The sequence below is a fragment of the Rhipicephalus sanguineus genome, chromosome 8, assembly GCF_013339695.2.
Source record: "Rhipicephalus sanguineus isolate Rsan-2018 chromosome 8, BIME_Rsan_1.4, whole genome shotgun sequence".
In the NCBI taxonomy this organism is placed as follows: domain Eukaryota; kingdom Metazoa; phylum Arthropoda; class Arachnida; order Ixodida; family Ixodidae; genus Rhipicephalus; species Rhipicephalus sanguineus.
Genome location: NC_051183.1, coordinates 2,516,797 through 2,534,947, shown reverse-complemented (window position 1 = coordinate 2,534,947; position 18,151 = coordinate 2,516,797). Strand labels below are relative to the sequence as shown.

The window sequence follows — 18,151 nt, the reverse complement described above, 5'->3', positions numbered from 1 at the left end:
GCAGCTTTCGAATACCTAAAATTACCAGCGTGCATAGTACGCATAACATTGCTGGAAGCAAAGAAAAAAAGCTAATTTTAGCTTATCTACATTGCACATGATCAGGAGCCTAGCTGGCTAGTACAAGCTAAATCGCTCAAAAAGCCATAATTTTCCAGCTATACGATCATCAGTCGTTGAAATCTGACATGCGGTAATGTTCGGTGCTGTAACTGGCACTGCAACCACGTATTCTGTTGTGATTGAATACGAATGTTGTGCATTGCTAGATTCCGAGCACTTTCAGCGCAAGCTGAAACCTATCCGAATCGAGAAAAAGTGGTTTTCGTTTCTCCCAGCCATCCCTGAAAATGTGCTTTATTGTGGATGATACGCAATGGTCCTGATTATTCCACAAGATTGCTTTCCTAAACATCACTGGAGAAAAAAATAATACGTTTATAAAAAAATTTTACAGGAAATTTATGGAGAACACAAGATTGATAAATGAAAGCAAAAAGTGAATGAAAAGATGTAAGCAAAAAGACATGGTATAAAAAGCTATAATTATATAATAGTAAGTATAGGCTGAGGAAAGAAATGCTAGTGAAAATCTTTATGGTGCGGGCATCATGAATTCATTGAAACAAAGTCAATATAATAAAATTAGGCTTGTGCGAATCGTGATTTGGTCGAAGCGAATTTCGAAGCGAATTCGAGTAGTTTATAACTCATATTATAAAGAAAAATGAGCATATTTGTCATGACCCAACTAAGCAGCGCAATATTTTAAAAGTTGAAACAAGGCATAGCATATGTCATTCTTTTTGGTCATTCTTCATTCTTTTTTGTCATTCTGCAAAGGGAAGTGGAAGCGACTTTGAGTAATAGCTGGATTTGACTTTCGGTAGAATGAAAGTGATAACCTGTGAAATATATTACGTTTTAAAATTTACTGTACTTAGAGCATATAAGCCGGCATAACAAGCTTTTAAACTTAAAAAATGATGAATCGATGTGAGGGTACTACAGTAAAACCTCATTAATTCAAACTCTGTTATTTCGAAAACCCGCATAATTAGAAGGATTTCTTTGGCCCTTTATCTGCAATGTAAACTTGAGTGGATAATTTGAAGCGGCTGTCAGTACCAGCCCGGTTAATTCGAAAACTTTGGGTGCCATGTGCCAATTCCCCGATCCCGATTTAGTCGCAAATCCGCAGAAACGATGACCCTTAGGAGTCACCAGGCAATGCAATGTGGCGATACTAATGAGTCACAAGTGAAGGATCCCAGGCTCGCTGCTGCCAGCGCAAAAAAAAAAACTAAACAAAAGGCGGCCTCGTGGTCAGCTGAAATGTGCGCCTGCAGAAAAGAAGTGTTTCACTGCAACCTAGCAGTGACACGCGGGCAGCATGACGCATGCTTCTCTTGACGTCAGCGCGACATGATTTACCCATTCCTTCTGGGAAAATAGAGGAATTAATAAAGGGCGGTCTGACGGAATTCGCAATGTCTGCGAACCACCAAATGGCGGTTCCGGCAATTTGCGCACTTGCACTGCTGGTGGAGTACTTGCCTGCAACGCCTACTTCGAAAACTTAGTTTCAAAACTTCAATGATCATCTTTTCCACCCAGAACACATCACGAATTCCGTCACGCTGGTCATTATTAAATTCTTTATTTTACCAGAAAGAATGGGCGAATGTTCGCATCATGACGCGCTGAGGCTGCGAGGAGCAGGTGACATGCTGCCCGCGTGTCATCACTGTGTTGCAGCGAAGCACGTCTTTTCCGCAGGCGCGCATTTCAGTTGACCACGAGACCGTTTTTTTCCCTCCTCCTTTTTTTTTTCTTGCGCTAGCAGCAGCGAGGCCCGCCGTTCCCCTGTTTAGCGGCAAAATTGGGACCAGGTATTGCTGGAAGACATAACTCTTGTAGCCGCAAACTAGCAGGCACAGCAAACGATCACCTCTCATTACTTCCAGTAATTCAAAGTTCCTTGCATTCCGCTTTTTGTATGTTTGGTTAATTCGAAAACCCACTTAATTAGATTTTTCACAGTCCCAGTGACTTTGAATTAACGAGGTTTTACTGTATGTTCACTTAAACTTGAAGTGGAGCTTGGCGGAATTGCGGATTTCTCTTGGAAAAGTGTAATCACGGTATAACAGACCTCCACTGCAGTGAAACCACCTTTACAGGGGGTTACATGCGGTTTATATATGTTTATTCGTTCGTTTCGCATACTTCGAAATTTCTGAGAATTTAAATTCATTTCGAAGCGAGTTCAAATACTGTAATATTCGTTCGAATATTCGAAGTGCTCGAATTTTCTCAGAAGACTAAATAAAATCGAAGACAAAAGTAAAATAAGAAAATACGTTCTGTTCTGATAGATGAGCTTTGTACTGATATGCATAGGTTGAATACTTTTAGCTCAATTTTCCGAAACGTGCACAGTGCAAAAGAGATAGGCTAACTGACTATCGCTGTGCTTCTCATTATCCATAACTCAGGCGACCTCGGCTATTACAACAACGACGGCAGGCTGTTCTTGGCTGGGCGGCTGAAGAACACCATGTTCCGAATGTCGAAGCACATGAATCCAGCTGAGATGGAACATTGCCTGTACGCCCACTGGGCCATCTCCGAGGTGGCCGTGCTACCAGTGCCGAGAGAGGACACTGACGATGACCCGGCTGCCATCATCGTCCTCAAAGAGGGCGTCGCTGGAGACCAGAAGCTGGCTGAAGAAATAAAAGCATTCGTCGCCGGTGGGTACAAGCAAAATTTGCATATTCTGAATTTCGGACCTTCCTTCCCCTGCTACTATGCTCTTAGGTGCACGTTAAAGAACCCCACGAGGTGGAAATTTGCGGAGCCCTCCACTACAGCGTCCCTCATAATCATATATCGTGGTCTTGGGACGTTTAACCCCACATATCCTTATTATTATTATTATTATTATTATTATTATTATTATTATTATTATTATTATTATTATTATTATTATTATTATTGCTACTACACTCGGTTACAACCTAAGAAACTTTGCCAGCTCCGCCCACAGCGTGGCTGTCCCTCCCGCATCCAATTTGCATAAATGCTGCATTCAATAGCGATCACTCATTTTCGTGACATCAAACGCTGCTCGAGAGTTTCAAGTAGTCGACTTTCCCGTACAGACATATGTGTGCATCGCTGGTTATAAATCAGAAACTGTATCGTCCTAATGAATATCGTCCGAGATTCAGACATCGCTGCTCGGCCAAACATAGTGCTTTAATTAAGTAACGTGGAACCTTTAACTCTAAATATGCGTAGCATTTACATTAGTCGAGAAAAAATGTACTTACGGTGCCAGCGGAAACGATCTAGCACGAATGTCTTTCACAGGTGAAGGGCTGGCGCGCAGCCGTTGTGTGGGCGCAGGTTCCTTTTTTTTTCTCAGGTTATAGCCTAATATAGCCGGAAGATTCATCCTAATATTGGCTTCTCTCTACCGAAATCTTTATTTTTTCCCATCCAACAGCGCTTTCCCACGTGTGCTCATTTCGTATGTCCATATCATATAATTAGATCTTTCTTGCAACATGTCCCGCATTCAATTAGCAGTACCTCAATGTTTTGCTATTTTGCTCGTTATTTCCTCACTAGCCACCCGATACCGCCATGAGTGACCCGACACGCCCTAAGAAATATAGCTTTTGGGCTAACATTTACATTACCGTAAAATCACGAGAGATGGCCCCCCTAATATCGAGAAAAAAAATTGAGCGAGAATATGAGGTTATCTAACTTTCGGTGTGCAGTAAAAAAAGAGAAAACAAAAGTTGGGAAGTGTATGACAGCTCAAGAATGAACACGCCTTTATTAGCACTGAATTGATTCGTCGTCATCACCATCGACCGAGCAGTCACTGTCACTGCCAAACAAAAGGTAGACAACCTCCTCACGCACGTTATTCACTCTAAGAAAAAAAAGAGTATGCGTGACTCTTTTCGGAGAGTTCTGACTTGCCACGTATAGCACTCTCTTTAAATAGTCACGGTGACTCCCTTGGTGGGTCAGGGTCGGCTCGCTCTAGGAGAGTCCCCTGACCCTCTAGGAAGAGTGGAAAGACTCTCATCCGAAGGATCACGTTACTACTTATAGGGAGTCAGACGACTCTTGCCGGTAACACTTCTACGCGGGTCAATTGAGCCACACCGAAGCGTCAAGCGACTTCACAAGTATTTTAAGCTACTCCTTTGACCCTTGCTCTACTTTTGCGCGACTACTGTTGAAAATAGCGGAGTATTCATTTTAAGCAAGTGCAATAATACTTGCCGTTCTGCCCAGCGACTGCAAAAAAAGAATAGTTCAATTTTAGCATTATTTTAATAAAACTCGTCAAAACAACACATATTTTCTAGCAAAGTTATATAGAAAGCGCGAAAAGATGGTCAGTGATTTCCAATTAAGAAGTTAAGGTATTCCTCATTTACATGCTTGTATGAGTACAGCCAACTAAAATGTGTGGATGTGATGTGCACAGTGTCATATGGTGCTAAATAAACAGCAGAAATTGGCATCATGTTTCCATATTTATTCTTATGATTAAGAATAAATCAAGAAGTGGTGACGGCTGCAGATATCAGACTTGTGGCTTGCTAGGTTGTCGCTTCTGTTCAGCGTGAGCACCATGAAAAACGGTATCTGAAAATAAGAACGTGATATTATGATGAGAAAATGAAATTGCAGTAAAGGTTTGCAAAACCTACACAAGTGGTTAACACAGACATAATAAAGGGTAACAACGAAACAACAAATGCAAACAGGCGTGGTCAGGAACCAAGTTTTTTGACATCGAGATCAGACGTGTCATATGCTAGAATTACCGCACATAGCTCCCACAATCACGCACACTCACTCGATTCTGTAATAACGCCCAACGTCATCGCAGTGTATGCAAATCACGAAAACAGCAAACAGAAACGAGGGAAGAGTGCACGGCCGCGGCCGCACCAACGCGCGCCGTCGAAAGCCTAGAGCTTTTATACTTTACCGGTGAAGCGTGTACAACTTGAATGACTACCGCGTACGTTCTGGAAGCACCGTACTATACCTGCACCTCAAACTACCGTCTTTAATCCAACAAAAACCATTATATATAGTGCGTCTGAGCGTTCCGTACACAGGCATCTTTTTTTAACGTTCCCACGCGCCGAAGCACGCTACACACTCAAGGTCGATGGAAATGTTATGAACTAGACTAAAGTGCATCTCAAAACGACATCTTGCACATTCAGTAGCGCAGACACAACGTTCGATCAGCAAAAAAAAAAAAAATCACAGCATATCCACGGAGTGAATGATGATGAGTGTGCGTAGCTGCGGAGGTTCATCGGTAAACCGTGAATCTTCCGTGAATTCTGCCCAGTACATCATCACCGACGTGAGATCGGGCGCGTTTATACTAAAGGTTCGATGAGAGTTATGACGACATGCAGCTCACTAATTTGACATGTACGCTGTGAATTTTCATAGTTTAAACACCCACAGGAGAAATCGCACACACGCACTACCTTGGAGGTCAAAATCCAGTGCCTATATATACGGGGTGGTCAGTGAACGGTTGTGCAGCGCGAGCGGTCGTTTTTTTCAATCAAGACGCTGCCGCGACGCTGCCTCGCGACGCTGCCTGCGTCGGCGCCGCTGCGCCGCGAGGTAAGATAGGGGGGGGGGGGTACTGTAGGAGACGAGAAAGAGGGGGAAGCGTAGGAGAGGAGAGGGCGATACATATCACGTACTGTCGCAGCGCATTGTCTTTAGGGAGCCTTCATGTGTGCACGCCCCCTCCGTTTTAGGGGCGAAGCTCCTTAAGGCGGCACCCGTTCGTCCCTCGTAATCATCGTAGTAGTCCGTAACAAGTCTTACGCTTTGACCTCCAAGGTGGTGCCGGTGGGAGATTTCTCCTGTGCGTTGTTGAACAATAAAAAATTCGCAGCGTGCGCGTTAACTAAAAGCCGAATTCTTCTGTCTCTCATTCCCCATTAGCAGCCATTGGCATGTTCCAGTAGGAAACGTTAGTAGAAGTAGAAGTGTAAGTGTTAGCTAAAAGCCGACTTCTTCTGTCTCTCATTCCCATTAGCAGTCATTGTTTACCTCCAAGGTAGTGCCTGGTGAGATTTCTCCTGTGCGTGATTAAACAATAAAAATTTTGTTCAAAACGCCGTTGATTGATGAAATAAACCAACGAAAGACGCCAGATGTTTTGTAAAAGCAGAACGAAAGAACGCCAGATGTTTTTCTTAAAGTGTAGTAGTAGTAGTTGTATGTAGCCACCTCTCCCGATCGTCAACGGGCGAGGTGGACCGGCAACGGCGCGAGGACCCTGCCGTACGAGAGTTAAATCACACTAAAAGACATACTTTGCGGGCGATACACTCTAGTGAGCTTTCAACTTTCCGTCTTAATGTACATGATAAAGAAATTATTTCTACGAAAAACGCAAGGCACACCTTGAGCAATATATTTGGTTTTGGGACGCTAAATGGAACCAGGAGGCGATGCGAAGCCGGAGCACTTGCACGATCGCGTTCCGTTGGCTTTCGTTGGGCATGCTACCGACCTCGCGTCGTGGAACGCGCGTCCTGTCTTCCCTCTAGCCTTGCCTTTAATTCGCACAGGGCGAGCGGGGAATGCGGTCGCTCTTGGCGCTCTTTCGCTCGGGAGCGGACTTCTTCCTTGCATTTCACCGATCACAAGTGATAATGAAGGGACCACGTAAACCAACAGTACAATAAAAGTTTGATGTTTAATATGTACACGATGTTTCACACTCTTTATATTATGTACTGGGCGCATTTCACGGAAGAGTTTCACGGTTTACAGATGATTCCCTCCGTAGCTTCGCCCCACTCATCATCATTCACCCCGTGGATATGCTGTGATTTTTTAAGACTGGTTACACACTACTACGGGGCGAACGGGCTTCGCCCCTAAAATGACCCTTGATAATTGTTTGCATCGCTCACTATTGGCGTCGATGCCCACCACTGGAAACGCCGGCGCCACCGTCGGTGTGACGTGCTTGGCAGGATCACGTGGTCTCAGCGGCCGCGTCGGCTGCTTGTGGAGCACTGCCGCGTGCTTTGAAAACGATTTTCAAGTCCCAATTGCGCTGCGGTCTGTTCAAATTCGGAAGTTTTCTTTCATTTTCTACTCAATTGAAACCATTGTAATAGAGTGGCTGCCTCCGAGGGCGACGAACATGGGGTTCTACCGCTCGGTGCCGCAGTGCCGCGCTTACGCAACGCAGCCCAGTGTCAGCCTGCACCGGTAACCGCGGGACAAGAAACTGTGTGATGCATGGGTTGTAAAGCTAAGAACCGGCAAGTAGCCATCGGCTACGAGTCTTGTGTGCAACAAGCACTTCCGCGACGAAGACTTTCGTTACTGCGTCGGGCCTGCGATGTTCGGTGAGTAGAAGACAGCGCGCATTGAGACGATGGCTCACGCGTGCTTCCCGCAGGCAAATGATGCTTATCAGCCACAGAATGGAAAAGGCGCTACCTTTTACGACGTGCGATACCATCTCAGAACCCTCCCGTGCGACCTCTTGATCGTGGGCTCCGTGCTCAGCGTCCACAAAATCGGCTGCAGATGCGCAAGTGATTGTTTAGATACGTTGAATTAAAAAACGCACAGGGTTCCTAATGCATTCGCTAAAGATGACTAGAAGGCGAAAGCCATCTTCTTCTTGTCAGTAATTGTACTGATTCTCCCGCGCCCCCCTCCGAAGCTTGCTGCACCTAACGCGGTTTTGCACGGCCTCCATGACCGATCACGGAAGCAATGCAAAGCGACCATGACGTGTGAATATTTCATCATGTGACGTCACGTTATGTGACGTCATAATGACGCTACATATTTTGGCGATCTGTGACCTCATGATGACGTCATATGGTGACACCATCACGTGACGATTATTTTTTGCATCACTCGTGTTGACGCCGCCGACGCGGGACGCCGACGGGCAATCTTCCCATTTGATGAAGCATCTAGAGCTTTTGCCTTCATAAGCTACATAATTTTCGCATTGCCTCCGTGATCGGCCCGCCGATCACGGAGGCAATGCAAAGGGACCATGTCGTGTGAATACGTCATCATGTGACATCACGTTATGTCACGTCATGGTGATGTCAAAATGAAGTTACAAATTTAGGAGATCTGTGACATCTTCATGACGTCATCACGTGACGATTATTTTTTGCGTCACTAGTCTTGACGCCGCCGACGGTCAATCTTCCCGTTTGAAGAGGCATCTAAGGCTTTCGCCTTCATAAGCTACGCGACGTTTGCTGGTGGACTAGCGAGAGTCAAATGCTGCGGCTGTCTGCTCCATTCATGTTGGCAATAACATTTTTTCAGTCGAGCTTGCGTTCCCCTGACGCAAACACTACGTGTTAAAAAGCCCAAGTTTATATGTGTCACTCACAAACTCACGTTGGGCCTCTCCAACCCCATGTATTTTCTTGGAGCCTCATTTATTTACGTGGGAAAGATGCCACCCTGTAGGCGTTAGACACGACACTGCTGCCAAAATTGCTGGGGTACTCGCCAAATAATTACTATCCTGTTTTGCGGCTGGTGGTTGCTGCAATAACTTCTGTTTTATTCACCGCTATTTCAAGTTCATGAGGCTCCTAGTTCACAGCCGACGTTTGCAGAACAAGTCCGGCAAACGTTACTGCATTTTCTTTCTTTTCCTTGGCGTTGCATGCTACTACATGCTCGGTCTCGTCGACTGCAGCTCCTTCCACCAGCAATCTCGAAGTGGTGAAGCTTTGGTCTATGAATTTGTTGACGACAGAGAGCGGCAAGTTCACTGGAATGCAAAGGGATCGATAATTAAGGAGCATTAGAAAAAAAGGCGTCGCATTTGCTCATGCTTTGTGTGAGCACCAAACGAAACGAATTCACTGAACAAAGAAAGAGAAGCAGCGGCATTTACCCGCTGAGAACACCGATCAATAAGCAGTGCGAGACAACCTGTCAAATGACATTGAAACGTACACGAATTTAGACCGAAAAAAAAAAAACACTGAATCGTCGGGACGGCACATCACAAGGTTGCCATGCGCACCGAAGCCGTAGTTGTAACGAAATTGTTTTTGAACTGCTCTGATAGCGTCCGCGCAACAGTAGTTCTTTGTGTACTCACAAATTCTCATATTTTGTGGCCTAAAGTTCACAGCGCGGTGCCAAAACACGCTCGTAGCAAAAGCGAAACCATCAGACGCTCATACATGCAGAGGCACCGTCAGTCGTCGCGAACCGGTGCGATCGCTGGCTTGAGGCTTCTTTCTGTTATGCTCCGTTTGGTTATACAGGCAATCTACTCTAACGAGATATTTCACATATTTTGCACTCAGCGAGTGACTACTTTTCACGCAAAAGGCCGGTTCAGGGGTTTCCAACGCTGTGACCGCGTGAAGCGGGTGCTCGGTTTCTGCAAAGAGACAGCGACTGTAGACTATCTTGTGCTTTCAGTTCGTCTAAAATGATTATTTTGAGAGTAAAGAACACAGTTGCTTTCGAAAGTACTTACTGAAATGCCGTAGAGGGCTTCCGCGAGGTGTTTTTGTAGAGCGCCGACAGCAAAACCTATGGGGAGCGCGCCGGCGGTATCCTACCTAGCACGCAATCGAGGCGCGTCCGACAGAGGGCGACTCCGTAACTCCTCGCGGCCAATAAGGGAGCTTGCACAGCAACGCGCATAGCGGTGGCAACTCGTTAACTGACAGCTTTAGTTGGGCATCCGCAACAGCCCTGCGGACACAGGCTGCTGTTGGAAATGGCTGGCAGATAACTTCCGCAGAGCTGCTGCAGACGCCCAGCTAAAGCTGTATAATTAGTACCTACGAAATCAGTACACTCACCGTTAACTGGCGCCCATTGCTCCTGTCCGCAGCTCCAGGAATATTCCGTCCTCAAAGCGTCACCGCGTCACTTCGTGCACGGAGCCGGCGCACCAACACCACCGAAGACGCGCATGAACAGACACACAACCCGCGCAACCAACACGTTGATTAGCATTTTCAGGAAACAGCCCTTCGCCAAGTAAGAAATTTGGACAAATCAAAATGAAATGTTTTATCCGCTTGCCACGTCTCTCCCATTATTATATGTGTATAGTTTCATACGGCACAACTAAATATCTCACAGGACTGAAATGAACTAAAATGAATTTAAAAGCATCTGCTGCACGTGATCACTTTCTATATTGTTCAATAAACCGGATGGCCCAACGCGTCAGTTCTCGCCAACGCGGCCTTGATGCACGTAAAAACCGCACGCAGCCGCTCCACTGCCGCGCGCCCAGCCAGACTGATGAAAGACCCAATGGCGTGAAGTGGGAGCAAGCACTACCTTACCGCCCTGCCTGCGATAAAGAATGATTGTTTTCAGTGTGGTATCACTGCTTCCAAGAGCACACTTTGTCCACAAGCTCGTGTTTTAGCCTAATTTACAATCGCCGTGTCGTTATTTAAATATGTCAAGCCGGATCGGAAAGTCTGAATTGTGCTTCAGGGCAGAAGCAGCGGCCATGTTTGTATGTCATCTCTTCGCGTATCCTTATAGCTGCAGCATTGCGTATCGGGAAAGGGTTGCAAAGATGGCGTCGTGAGTGGTGCCTCGCATGGGTGCGTTGTGTGGGTTGTTTGTGTTTCTTGGATGGTTCAGCTGGTGGAGTCACACCACCCCATCAAGGAGCGCCGCTGGTAAGGGGAATAAACTCCCGCTTTTCCGTGCGCCAGAAGACCGGTTCCGGTGACTGACGTCAGGCAGGGGACGAGGTGGAGGGGGCGCGGTGATGCTGCCGCGGTAGCAAAGTTCGTTGAACCGTGGAAGCGTGTGGACGTAGTGTTTGATGTCAGGCTAACATTGGCCGGCAGGCTGACTTCGTAGCCGAACCCTCGGCTCGTGTCCGGACAGTGTTCGGCAGCGGCGTGTAACTTGAGAACCTGCTCAACCTCGACCAGCGGCGTAAGACAGAGAAGCAGTAGGCCGGAGCCCACCAGCTCGGACCTTCGACGAGGCATCCACACCAGATAAGCGCCACGTGCAATGGCCCTCCTCGCCGGGACTTTCTTAATCGTGTTACGTCCATTGTTTGTTTATTCATCGTGTGTTGTTTCTGTTGGTTATATGTTGGCAGTGTGTTCGTATGTCTAATGTTGCGTGCAGTTATTGAGCGAGTTGGGGAGTTCTTAGTATTTTGGGCGCTGGTGACCATGTGATGCGCGTTGTGCGTCGCGTAAAGGCAGCGAGACTTGTCGCGCGTAATCTGTGCATTCTTGTTTGTCTCGCGTGCTTCTGGAGTGTTGTATTAATTTGGACATTTGTTTTCTATGTACTTTGTCTCCCGGATCTTGCCCCTAGCCCGCATTCGATCAGGCGTGCACCTATCGCTGGTCACGATCGAACCACTTACGTGCACGTGGCGTGGGTCCGTTGTCTACCGATCCCCTCGAAACATAGAGTGCGGGTATCCTAGAAAGATTACCTACCAATTCCTGACAGATGGCTACTGCAAAATAAAGAAATTCTCTTTCTGAAATGCATATATGCCACTACTAGGAGAGTTTAATGCCAATTTAAGTGCTTGCTCGCTGTAGCCATTCTGTCCCCTCATTCGCATATTCTGTTGTGCCATTATTCTACCAAGAGCGTGTTTGCAATCTACTAGAGCGCTGAATAAGTGTGCCGCTTTGTATTCCCATTACTCTAGATTGCGGCAACAAGGTCTTCCCATATGCAGAGTTTTACTTGTGCTAACATGTTTAAGAATGACGCATGCTCATGAAATAAATTATTAGCTCGACCAGTGAAATAGGGGATAAGACAGGGTCGCGCTGAGCCTGGAGCCTGTACAGCAAAGCAGGCGGATATGTGCAGCACGTCCCACTGAGTGATGTCCATGTAAGTAGGAAGGTGGGCTAGTTGCTATCACTTTACTGAATATGCAGTGCAAAAATGGAGACTCAAACACACAAGAAACGAAAAAAACAAAACGAACGCTTGTTTGCGTCCTTACTTTGCTTGTGTATTTGCGTCTCCATTTTTGTGCTGTATTTGCAATAAATCTAATGATGTCCGAGGTCCATAGAAAGTACAATGCCTCACTTGCATTGAACGTTGGGACATCCCGCAGTTGTCTGCTAGACATAAGAAAACAAGGTCACAAAATTTCCGTGCGGCCCAATATACCCGACTGTCCGCTTTTGACGCCCTTTGGTATTAGCACGTGATGTGCAATTCCTTTGCGCCGTGTGGTCCTGCAGATATCCCATCATACGTACCGCGGGATTTTCTGTACATCCGCAGGATGAACGAAATGTCCCGCTAGTCCCGCCGTCTTCAACACTTGGAACAATGAAGACATCAATGCGCCAAAGTCATCTCACTGAAGCGCCAGTCAAACACGTTACTCCCCTGCCTCACCCCCCCCCCCCTGCTCCCCCCCCCCCAAAAAAAAATATTGCGTGTTAAGATTCAAGAGATGCATCGACAACCCCGGAATGCCCGATTACGGCCATTGAAGAACTGGTGACTAAGCAGATATCGTGTGATGCATCCATCGACCAGTCAGTTATTACTATGCGTAGTTCAGTCGCCGAAACCTATACGCGCCCGAGTGACCTGGGTCGTCCTACGCAGGTGCATGCAGCAGACCGAGTCGTCTTCCACAAGTGCATAAGGGACCGTCTGAATTTTCGAAAAGGGTGTCATATTCCTTGTACCTTAAACAGCTCATGGTACATATAACACCAGATGCTCGTCTTACTCACCAATACGGTGACCTACCGATGTTTGTGTTGCCGTAGTGGCAGGCAGTGAGAGCTCTCCCTGTATTTCATTGCCGGTGGGCATTCGTGGCCCGAGTTGTGTTCCACTCCTTGTGGCACACTGACCCACGAGGGTTCGCGTTTCGTTTCGAGACGGACAGAACAGGGGGGCGCACAAGCACCTTGAAAACGGTGGCCCCGACGCCTGACGTTCCAAGCTGTCCTCTCCGACGTGCGGCGTGTCTACAGCACAGTAGACCGTAGCGCAGTGGTAACGCTCGAACTGCAAACCTGTATGTCAACTCGTTGCTTCAGACGCGTTGTATAACGCCTGCGCTATAACCAACATACCGGTGTTTGGGCCATCCCACAACGCATGCCCATTTCGGTGCTGTGTACTTTTTGGCTCTGAGTTTGCCATGAAAACGCCAAGAACTGTTCGTTCCATGCCTATTTTAGTGCAGTGTACTTTTGGCTCTGCGTTTGCCATGAGATCGCCAAGAATTGTTGTTGGCACAGAGCTGACACCGATGTGCTCCGGTACAGTATGTATATCGACATGTTGGGTAACAATACAGCTGCATTTTCTGTGGCGTCGATGAACACATCACCTGCCAGTGTCGTCGATGTCCCTAAACAACGACGTGATTATGAGGCACGCCGGCAGTGACGGCTCCAGAAATTATGACGAAATGGTGTTATTTCACGTACACACGGGCCTCTAGCATTTCATCTGCATCAATATTATGGCTGCTGCGATAGGGATTCGAACCCACCACCTTCGGGTCAACATTCAACCACTGTATGTCGTCGATGTGTCGTCGCTATTGGCCTGTTTCTTTGGTGTAACGGATGTCACAAGGTATAACACTGCTGGCGTTTCAGTTGTGCGAAGGACAAAGACCCCGCCGATCTCCTCTAAATCAGCGAAACCAGTCTTCGTACTGGTCCAATTTCTTTAGGGTGTAATACAGAGACCACCACCACCACCCCCTGTTCTTTAAACGGCGACACCTTTCTGGAGCTCCTTCGAATCCCAACTGGTTCTGTTATGCAAATAAGACTAGATTTTATTGCGAATTTACAGTAAATAAGGCGTACATGAGTTTTTGTATGTATCATGAACTTTTGCTCTAGTGTTCTCATTACATTTCAAAAGCAGTAGTATCGTAATGTTGCTTTCGGCCAGCTCTAACTTGTAAAGTATTTTAATTACATTTTAGAAAATTCTATAAATATAGTTAGTAATGTAACTTGATAATTAAAAAAAAAAACAATTTGCCATACACCTACATTCCTACACTGTGCATCAACTTGTACACTCAGGAGGCGAAGAAAAATGCAGGATTTGCGTCACGCTGATATTTTATTTAAACAGCTACCGATACTTTACTACATATCTGGTATAAAAGCTCCTCTACTAGACGAAAACTGGAAGCACTTTTTGACAAGAATACACGGACAAGCGCCTCTATTGAACCTACGTACGCACAGAGCCCTGTCCTCGTGAGCGAGTGCTTGCGCTACCCCAGAACCCATTGGAACATATCGACGTGATATTGCGCGTGACCGTCTGGTGCTCGGACCGCTTTCAGTGCGCGCCCGTGACTTTGTGATGTGTGTTGAATGTTAAGTGATAACATTCTTGTCGCCGGGGTGATGTCACAAACACGCACTCGACACGACGGTGGTGGACTCGTTGATACCGTTTGGGTCACGTGCGCATCCGACTGTGGCAGTGACGAACCGGCACTTGTTCGTAGCAGCACGCGGCCGTTGCAAGGATGCATTTTGTGACTGTGAGCGCTACTTTGTTCTGAGTTCAACAAACATGCGGTGTGGCTACTGAGGCGATTGCCTCGGACCACACGGAAGCATACACGAACTTGGTAAGTGTTTTTTCATTGTTCTGGTTTGTGCTTTGTATAAACGGACTTCTTTTGCTGCGAAAGCACTGTGTACTCTACCTATCGAGATTTTGCGGACATCAGGAAAGAACATGTCTTCAGCTGAACTCACTACGGGTATTAGTCGCCGGTGGGGCTCGGCTCTTCGGCGTTTCAACGCGTGTGCCCAGGCCACTCAGGCATGGCGTTCTTCGTCACTTTCGGCAGCCCGCCTGTAGCGCTTTAATGTAACGATTTTTGACATAACAACCGCGCTTGGCTTTGCTCGCGACTCTCGAACTTGCTTTTGCATAATGCTACGTTGTCTCGCAGAGCCAAACCGTCTATCTTTTTTTTTTTTTCGCAATCTTCACTCCCCATCGCTTGAATGTGTCGCGGCTCGTCAGCGTAATATAGGTGCCGGTATTCGTGCGTGAGTGAGACGTGCGCTTTAGTGGGGAAGTGTTTAATGTGTACTGAAACTCGCGCTCCTTCGCGGTCCCGGCAAGGTGAACGTCACCATTCTTGTTAGTCTTTTGCAGCAACAGTGCTTTAGTTGGCCCTGATACACAGACGTGACAACGGATTGAACTATGCAACTACTGCTTTCGAGGAAAGATGTAAACTAGGCTGCAGCTTGCCTTTCGCTGGGGGAGAGGGAAGTGGCCAAAAAAATTGAGGCACACCCCATGCACTGGCGGAATCGATGTTACGCGAAGCAGGCAATGGGAAGGTGGCTATGCCACATTGTTACATTCAGACAAACGTTAATAAGCGGACGGGCGCGTTGACACATGATGGCAACTGGGTAGCAGCGTCAGTGACTCGTACTATCCTGCGATCACTCAAAGACACTGTTCGTCTAATACGAGTCACAGGGATGGCACTGTCATAGGAAAACTCGGTCAGTCGCTGTTGCGCACGGGCTTTTGTTTGCAACAGAAAAGTGCAGGCCACAATGCAGGATTGTCCAGCCTTGTAATGATGTAAATGATCGCAGAATTTGGCGGCACCGCTTCAGACTAGAGGCGGCAACCTTTGTTGATGCGTCGTCCTTACACTAATGTAAGAAATCTCAAGCGGCGATCGCCAGAGCGCTACTTGCATTGTCGGACTTCGGCGCTGTGCACCCAGAGAAAGCTGCGAAGACGAATGCGTCGGTTACAAACATTTTTCTTGGCTCGTCCCTCTTCCCGCCCGCTATTTAGATGCGCACCGCATTTCACTGGGTAATTGAGTGGCCTCCACTATCACTTATAGATGGAGTAGTTGTGTGCGTTGCACAAGCTCAGGCGCATCGACTACACCTTGACGTAACCAACAGTTGTGCAATCGGTCTTGGTTTTATTCAAATAAATATGGTTCAAAAATGTATCTAATATTGTAATTCTGTATCGGTGTGTTACAAGAACGTACCGACCTTATTCCAGGAATTCGTCAAGTGGCTCCTTCAGAATTTGCCTGCATTTTCGGCACGTCTGCAACCGCTTCTTGAGGTGGACCGCTTTCACAAAAACAGCATAAACATCTATGTCGCCAGCTCCGGATGGAAACGACACTTCTTTTAATGTCAGTTCTCTTACTCACTGACGCTAAACCAACCTCGAAATGTCATATGTTTCATGTAGTTCACGAGCATTCAACGAAAAGGCTCCATTTCGTGCTGATGCAGAAATGGAGTACACGCATACTTCAGCGCAATATTTTTGCTCAACCATCTGCAGTGAGAGTCCTGTACCAGAAGCAACACGTCCTAGTGTCACTGGACGTGCAAGGCCCTCGGTGATGCTCTTCTGAAGATTTAATCACGCCTGACCTTGGATGTACCAAAGCCTGAAGAAAACAAGAAGCCAGGTTTATGTAAGTATACTCGTGTTTATAGCAGCGAATAAGTGGGCACTTTTGCATCTCATGTCTCACAAGTCTGTGAGGTGGTAGGTGTTTTATGTAAAATGTGAACGCTGTGTATTGCAGAGTATATTTAAAGATGCTATCAGTTGGAAGGAACGTTCGCAAGTAACGTGAAAGAATACTAAGCGCAGATTTAGTTATGTCACCAACACCCTAACCAAGTACCACAAATGAGAATGCTGCCTCTAACCTCCAGATTTCTTTGTTGACACCTTTCATTTCACTATTAAAAGGAATGTCATGCCGAGACATTATCACGTTACGTCCTGTTGCCAGGGGGGGCGGGAGGAGGCGCTGCGCCATTTATGTTAATAGTTTAGCTCTTTCCAGGTCCTAAGCTTTTCAAGTATGACTGGTACATCACTTGATATGCAAAGAATAAGACACCTTTTTCATGGCGACATTCCCACACCACCGCATGGAACTCATGGGGCCCTCTCTGCAACACAACTTGGTGAAGGAAATAGTAAGTTGAAATTACTAATCTTTCAAGACTATCTGAAGACAAGACATGTTTGGGTAAATAGCAGCAGGGTCCAGTGTCTTGGCTAAAAAGCCAACATTTTCGACGGCTACACATGAAGTTAGAGGGTCTCCATTAGAACTGCCAAAGAATAAGCGACTGGACGAGTTGGTTAAGGAAGCACTGGACCAAAGATGTTCGTATGTAAATGCACAAATATAGATTATAACCTTCAGTTCTAGAGGAAGAAGCAGAAATCTGGAAACAATACAAGCAATGTAAAATCTGAGCACACAGGAAAGAAAGCACAATTCGTTAACAGATTTCACTCAACTTTTGATATGCTAGCTATTATTTGTCCGGCTTTTTTGTGAAATAACAATGCAAAAAAGTCTTTGTGAAGTTTTAAAGGTGATTTTTATGAATGTGTAATTATAAATGGGCCGTTAAAACAAATGGCTCTGTTAATATTAACGATTGCCTAATAGTTTTTGGCGTATGAGTGAATGCACTTAATTATCAATAGTTTTCACACCTATACAGCTGACGTTTATGACATGAAACATTCTTTGAATCATCTTTTGCTAAATATTACAGTTCCTAATTTTCTAAATTGCTTCCTTGCAGTTGTGCATCGAGGTGGAACTGCGGTTTAGAGTTAAAATAACAGAACTTGAAAACAAGCTGACTGCTGTGGCACAAGCGGACTGGTGTGGAAAAGTTGTCTACTGTGGAAACGTTGTCCACTGTGTAAAAGTTGTCTACTGTGGAAACAAGCCTGCCGCTGTGGGGAACAGGGGTGCAATGCTTGTTCTTGTGCAAAAAGTTACGCTGTTAGCTTACAGGGTATCGAAAAGACTGCTTTATGCCCACCTGAATCGTCTCTTGGTGATCGTAAGCAAGCAAAACATCATTTGGGTACAGTGCTTTTCTCGCTGCTTTCTGTGTTTGTCAGGGATAGCAATGAAGCGAAAAAAGTGAGACATGTGACTTCAAGGTGTATCTTAGATCCGTGCGTTGAAGAGGCTTTAACCCATTGGCAGCTGATTTTGCATTTCAGACAGTATTGACTT

General features: G+C 46.3%; 1 protein-coding gene across 1 annotated transcript in view; it reads left to right on the top strand.

The window, feature by feature from the left end:
• The window catches only part of LOC125759651 (uncharacterized), a 31,164-nt gene extending 14,674 nt beyond the window's left edge, over window positions 1-16,490 (top strand). Inside the window, exons 5-6 of the mRNA XM_049418674.1 lie at window positions 2,499-2,756; window positions 16,429-16,490. Of these exons, the coding sequence (XP_049274631.1) occupies window positions 2,499-2,756; window positions 16,429-16,490 (320 nt within the window). The remainder of the gene's footprint in view (window positions 1-2,498; window positions 2,757-16,428) is intronic.
• The last annotated feature ends 1,661 nt before the right edge of the window (window positions 16,491-18,151 follow it).